Source organism: Physella acuta, unplaced genomic scaffold (assembly GCF_028476545.2).
Source record: "Physella acuta isolate Inbredline_101_S28 unplaced genomic scaffold, ASM2847654v3 ptg000973l, whole genome shotgun sequence".
Taxonomy (NCBI): Eukaryota; Metazoa; Mollusca; class Gastropoda; family Physidae; genus Physella; species Physella acuta.
The window spans coordinates 458,106-464,645 of record NW_026732490.1 but is presented as its reverse complement, the minus strand read 5'-3'; the positions used below and the strand labels follow the sequence as shown (position 1 = coordinate 464,645).

The 6,540-nt window shown below is 38.4% G+C and overlaps 1 protein-coding gene across 2 annotated transcripts; it reads left to right on the top strand.

The window, feature by feature from the left end:
* The first annotated feature begins 283 nt into the window (after positions 1-283).
* LOC131954121 (uncharacterized) lies at positions 284-6,220 on the top strand. Of its 2 annotated transcripts, none has more exons than XM_059317651.1 (6): positions 284-684; positions 871-977; positions 1,226-1,356; positions 2,159-2,725; positions 3,077-3,463; positions 4,699-6,220. In XM_059317651.1, exons 4-6 carry the CDS (start codon positions 2,632-2,634, stop codon positions 5,109-5,111), a joined length of 894 nt encoding a protein of 297 aa, XP_059173634.1. In that variant the 5' UTR covers positions 284-684; positions 871-977; positions 1,226-1,356; positions 2,159-2,631; the 3' UTR covers positions 5,112-6,220. The 2 variants fall into 2 exon arrangements, with proteins under 2 accessions (XP_059173634.1, XP_059173633.1); XM_059317650.1 differs by having other exon boundaries at positions 854-977.
* Positions 6,221-6,540: the final 320 nt, after the last annotated feature.

The window sequence follows — 6,540 nt, the reverse complement described above, 5'->3', positions numbered from 1 at the left end:
CCAACACCATTTTTCCCACCCCCTCTTCGTAACAAAAGTCACACAATTTTAAAACCCCGTGCTCCACCCCACACCCCCTCACCTAATTTTAAGTGCGGCGTCGTATATTAAACTACCTATAAAACAATACGTTTTATACATCGCACATATTTCTCCCAATACAAAGTTAAAAACAAAACAATAGGTCACAGTGACTGTGTTGGTACACTTCAGCACACGTGTCATTTACACGTGTAGCGATAAGACATTGGGGTCAGCCGTATTTTTGTGACGTCATCCCCTGCCAACTTTTTAATCATAGAATTGGATTTGTTGTCAACCTAAGCACAACCTGCTTGATTTAATTTTAGAAATGTGTAATAAACCTATTTTAGAGTCTCGTGTCTTTATATAGACCTTGATATCAGTGTTGAAATAGTTTGTGTTTCAAGTTCAGATAAAAACAACATCTGACATCAGCTACAGAACGAAGCTTCAAACTGGCTGTTGTTTACTGGACTAATGTATAGATGTACTTTGAATATCTTAGACAAAAACGTATTTTTAAAACACTTTATCTTCTTACATTTTTACATGCTGTTTCTATCAGCTAAAGGAATAAGATTAAAAAAGGCTCGCGTTTAGTACTTTATGTGAAACTGCTCAACTAATGTATACATCTACTTCAGTATCAGACCAAAAAAGGTAATTTTTTTTTACACTTTTTCTTCTTTCATTATTGCCGTGTCCAAAGTGTTTTTTGTTTAGTTTTTAGAAAATACAATTAAGTTTTGATGCAATTGTTGAGTGGAGTTTATCAGATCACGTATCTGTGTATCTTATAGTAATTTATAGTTATCTCCCTTGTTCAAAGAGTGCTTTCTCCAATAGAGATGTCATCAAAAAGTTTGAGGCAAGTCAGGATTGTAAAACTTCAACTGGCGGTTTTAGAGGAACAAAAAGTTCAACTTGAAACTGTGGTACAGAAGATGAAAGCGGTGAGTTCAATATAGATATCTAGGTGGTTGATTCATTCAAATCTATGTAGGTGGTTTATTAAGCCCCCAGGGGGCAGCGGGGGGGGGGGGGGGTGCGAAAAGATGCCTGAAAGAAACAGACCTACCTCAAAATATGTTTATCCTTATGTCATAATTACATTGTTAGTTAATTAGGTCATATCTATATAATGATTCGAGGCTAAAGGTCAGCCAATGTCCCTTATTCCAACCAAAAAATATGTTTCTAGGTTCTTGTGGAAGGCCAAACATGGATAAATTCCTATTCACCCCAAACCGGACTTTGCTACCATCATTCAAACAATTGAAAACACGACAGACTTTGTTATAGAAAACTGCCACCAGATCTTGCTTGAAAATGGTAAATAAATCATCGGATATTTTGTGATTGTATTTAACATCTTGGGTTAAATAAATCATCGGATTTTTTGTGATTTTATTTAACATCTTGGGTTAAATAAATCATCGGATTTTTGTGATTTTATTTAACATCTTGGGTTGAATAAATCATCGGATTTTTTGTGATTTTATTTAACATCTTGGGTTAAATAAATCATGGGATTTTTGTGATTTTATTTAACATCTTGGGTTAAATAAATCATCGGATTTTTGTAATTTTATGCAACATCTTGGGTTAAATAAATCATCGGATTTGTGTGATTTTTATTTAACATCTTGGGTTAAATAAATCATCGGATTTGTGTGATTTTATTTAACATCTTGGGTTAAATAAATCATCGGATTTTTGTGATTTTATGCAACATCTTGGGTCTAAATAAACCAAATTGAGCTGCAGTAAATATATTTCATCTTAAGGAAAGTTAATATATTTGATCATATCAAAAGTAAATATATTTGATCATAGCGAAAGTAAATATATTTGACCTTAAGAAAAGTTAATATATTTGATCATAATGAAAATAAATATATTTGATCATATTGAAAGTAAATATATTTGATCACAGCGAAAGTAAATATATTTCATCACAGTGAAATATTTATATACATATGAAATGTGCGAATATTGGTTTAAATTCTAAAATGACTTTGGTGTTTAGTGGGGTGGGGGGGGGGGTAACACAATGAACTTTGAGCGCCCATTGCTATCAGGCTAAACATTGACTAACTAATCTAACTCAAACATAACCGCTTCTGCCGCTCAGGAGACAGACAGAACACAACAGAAAAAGTTACAGTATGCGTGAAACAGTCGCCAGCAGTTGTTAAACAGTCACCAGCAGTTGTAGAGCAGTCACCAGCAGTTGTTAAACAGTCGTCAGCAGTTGTTAAACAGTCGTCAGCAGTTGTTAAACAGTCGTCAGCAGTTGTAGGGCAGTCGCCAGCAGTTGTTAAACAGTCGTCAGCAATTGTAGAGCAGTCACCAGCTGTTGTAGAGCAGTCGCCAGCAGTTGTAGAGCAGTCGCCAGCAGTTGTAGAGCAGTCGCCAGCAGTTTTAGAGCAGTCGCCAACAGTCGTAAAACAGTCGCCAGCAGTTCTTAAACAGTCGCCAGCAGTTGTAGAGCAGTCGCCAGCAGTTTTAGAGCAGTCGCCAGCAGTTGTTACACAGTCGCCAATAGTTGTAGAGCAGTCGCCAACAGTTGTAGAGCAGTCGGCAGCAGTCACCTCACCTGCTTCGATGAGACCGAAGACACAAAAAGTCCACAAGAAGAAACAGACGACATTTTCATCAGCACTGGACGTTGTTTGCACTGAGCAAGCAACACAAACTGGTACGGTCATTACCAATTCTAAATGTTAGCTAAAATTTCAAGTCAATCGCGAATGTGTTTTGTTTTCGTCAAATAGATCACATATATGACTGAGTTGAGTTTTTACTTTTAACGCAACATACATAAATGCTATGCTCGAAATTAACAATCAATGAAATATTTGGTGTTTTTGACACATTTAAGAAAATATTTATCGACTTCATAAAACTATTGAGTCAACTGAAGTCTGGTTAAGTGACGTCATCTGTGGGTTATAATGTAAATATAGTTAGTTTTGGTGACGTCATTACTCAGCCTGTATCTGATCACGCTGACCACGTCATTGTTTTATGAAATTTATTTTTTTACCAGATTGTGAACCAACTGGAAGTGACGTAACAAATAAAGAAACTGGTATCGAGGCCGCTGAACCCGCGCATGCGCCGTGTGAGAGCGGTCCCAGAAATGTTGACGTCTGCCTGTGGAGCGGAAACAACGCCATCTGTGATGACGACCGATCCAGTCAAGTGGCAGCTCTAGAGACCAAAGTGTTGGAACAAGAGAGAAGATACAGAGATTTAGAGGAGATTGTCGGGAAATTGCAGAAAAAGCACGAAGAAGAAGATATATCACAACACGGCGGTACTAAGACACATGTAAGAAACCTTAAAGATACCAGAAATAATAAGGTCAACGACAACCAACCGCCATTAACGTGTGTGGAAGTAAATAATGTCAGCACCACGTCATTCACAAAAGGTAAGCAACAACCAATGTTGGACTGGGGCTAGAACGGGATGGCGGTACTAGAAGATTAAGTCAGACATGACCTAGAACGGGATGGCGGTACTAGAAGATTTAGTCAGACATGACCTACAACGGGATGGCGGTACTAGAAGATTTAGTCAGACATGACCTAGAACGGGATGGCGGTACTAGAAGATTTAGTCAGACATGACCTACAACGGGATGGCGGTACTAGAAGATTTAGTCAGACATGACCTAGAACGGGATGGCGGTACTAGAAGATTTAGTCAGACATGACCTACAACGGGATGGCGGTACTAGAAGATTTAGTCAGACATGACCTAGAACGGGATGGCGGTACTAGAAGATTAAGTCAGAAATGACCTAGAACGGGATGGCGGTACTAGAAGATTAAGTCAGACATGACCTAGAACGGGATGGCGGTACTAGAAGATTTAGTCAGACATGACCTAGAACGGGATGGCGGTACTAGAAGATTTAGTCAGACATGACCTACAACGGGATGGCGGTACTAGAAGATTTAGTCAGACATGACCTAGAACGGGATGGCGGTACTAGAAGATTAAGTCAGACATGACCTAGAACGGGATGGCGGTACTAGAAGATTAAGTCAGACATGACCTAGAACGGGATGGCGGTACTGGAAGATTAAGTCAGACATGACCTAGAACGGGATGGCGGTACTAGAAGATTAAGTCAGACATGACCTAGAACGGGATGGCGGTACTGGAAGATTAAGTCAGACATGACCTAGAACGGGATGGCGGTACTAGAAGATTAAGTCAGACATGACCTAGAACGGGATGGCGGTACTAGAAGATTAAGTCAGACATGACCTAGAACGGGATGGCGGTACTGGAAGATTAAGTCAGACATGACCTAGAACGGGATGGCGGTACTAGAAGATTAAGTCAGACATGACCTAGAACGGGATGGCGGTACTAGAAGATTAAGTCAGACATGACCGTCTTCGTCATTATCTACTCCCAATTTAACAGCAGCCATTTAAAACGACCATTTTTTTTTTGTTCCTTCAATTATTTTCTTTTTTTTTTCGAACTTTTTCTAATATTTTTCATCTTTCAATTCTCTTCACCAAATCGTTTTTTTTCTTCCTATATAAACACTTCACCTCCAGATGAATGTATTAGAGTTGAATTATTACGTTGACTTGTAAGAATTTTTTTAAAGATGTGTGAAAAGCTCACGTTCAAACATTTCCCCAGCTCCCTCGCTAGCCCCGGCTGTCACCGCCTGTATCCCGTACGGCGTTTCGGTCGACGTCTTCACCGGATCTGTTCTCACCTGCTTCAACGACGTTGTCTGCAACACCGGGGACCAGTATGACCCCGTGACCGGCGAGTTCAAGGCCGACCTCGACGGCCTTTACCTGGCTTCCATCTCTCTCAGACAGCTCGGCACCGGCTACATTTGCATTGACGTCATGTCCAGAACTCGTGGGGCTCTCCGTAACGAGAGGAAGGTGTGTGGGGCCCACACCCTGATGCCAGACACCAGTGCCAGTGGTCTGGGCGTGGTCCAGCTGAGGGAAGGTGACGTCATCTATTTAAAAGGTCTTCAGAGAGGCGGCGCCAAGCTCAACATGCATTCCAGCTTTTCGTGTTTTATGATCAGATGATCAAATCAAGAGAGTTCAATACATTAGGATCAAATGATCAAACTTTTAAGTTTCATGGCTGAATGTTCAGATGATAAAATCAAGAGAGGTCAATACATTAGGATCAAATGATCAAACTTTTAAGTTTTATGGCTGAATGTTCAGATGATAAAATCTAGAGAGTTCAATACATTAGGATCAAATGATCAAACTTTTAAGTTTTATGGCTGAATGTCCAGATGTTAAAATCTAAAAAATATAAATTTTGTCAACATGTTTCTTGATCAGATGATCAAATCAAGAGAGGTCAATACATTAGGATCAAATGATCAAACTTTTACGTTTCAAGGCTGAATGTTCAGATGATACAATCTAAAAAACAATATGTCAATATGTTTCTTGATCAGATGATCAAATCTAGAGAGTTCAATACATTAGCATCAAATGATCAAACCTATAAATTTCATGACTGAATGTTCAGAAGATAAAATCTAAAAAAAAAAAATTTTGTCAAAAAGTTTCTTGATCAGATTATCAAATCTTTAGAGTTCAAGACACAACAATCAAATGATCAAACTTATAAGTTTTCATTTCAGGGCTGAATGATCAGACTATAAAATATTATGCAAATGTGATGAGATGATCAAATCCGGAGGTTTTATGATCGAATTAAAAACGGACTGTCTATAAATAAAGCTACAATATTTTAATCGTCATAACAACCAGCCCAAAAAAGAACACTAGATCGGCCCTCCACTGACATCATTTTGACGTCACAACGGTCAACGCCGCACCCCCATACCCCCCTAAAACACTGGTAACCCTGCTATTAATCAGCTAGTTAGCCCGAAGATTTACCCCAAAAAAGCTAGAAGGCAAATCTTGAATTCCCCCCCTCCACACACCCACCCATAGGAAATCGTCGCTAAAGTCTACACCCTCTTGCCCCTTACCAGCTCCCACAACACCCTCCTCCCACCCCCTCCTACATCGTCGTTTGACGCTATTTATATACATTGCTTATAGACTGCTATAGATCACAATTAATCTAGATTTTGTTTCTAAATTTCGTTTTAGAAAATGTTAAAATCTGATGTTTTGGTCAATCTTGCTAACTAATGCCTACAAGAAAGTGTCCCAATATATTTAAAACCAAACGAGAGTTCAGTATTTATAAAATTATTTGAAATCGGAAAAATGTTAATAAAATCAAATATTTGAATGTGTTCAATGTTTTTGTTTTGTTTTTTAAATTAATGTTTACTTATTACCATCTCTCGAATTCATAAAATGAGTTAAAGACAATTACTGTGGTTATGTTCACAAAGATATGTACCCTAATTGTTACTAAGTCATTAATTTATACTAATTAATAAGTAAAACCGCACCCCCTTCCAACGCGGAGGTTATTTTTAATTAGTAAAACTGGCTTTAAAATGAAGTGTATTCA

Bases quoted from the DNA above. Each gene is read 5' to 3' on its own strand.
- LOC131954121 (XM_059317651.1), top strand. From the start codon at position 2,632: ATGAGACCGAAGACACAAAAAGTCCACAAGAAGAAACAGACGACATTT. The intron at 2,726-3,076 runs GTACGGTCATTA...TTTTTTTACCAG, and splicing joins TGAGCAAGCAACACAAACTG to ATTGTGAACCAACTGGAAGT. The intron at 3,464-4,698 runs GTAAGCAACAAC...ACATTTCCCCAG, and splicing joins CACCACGTCATTCACAAAAG to CTCCCTCGCTAGCCCCGGCT.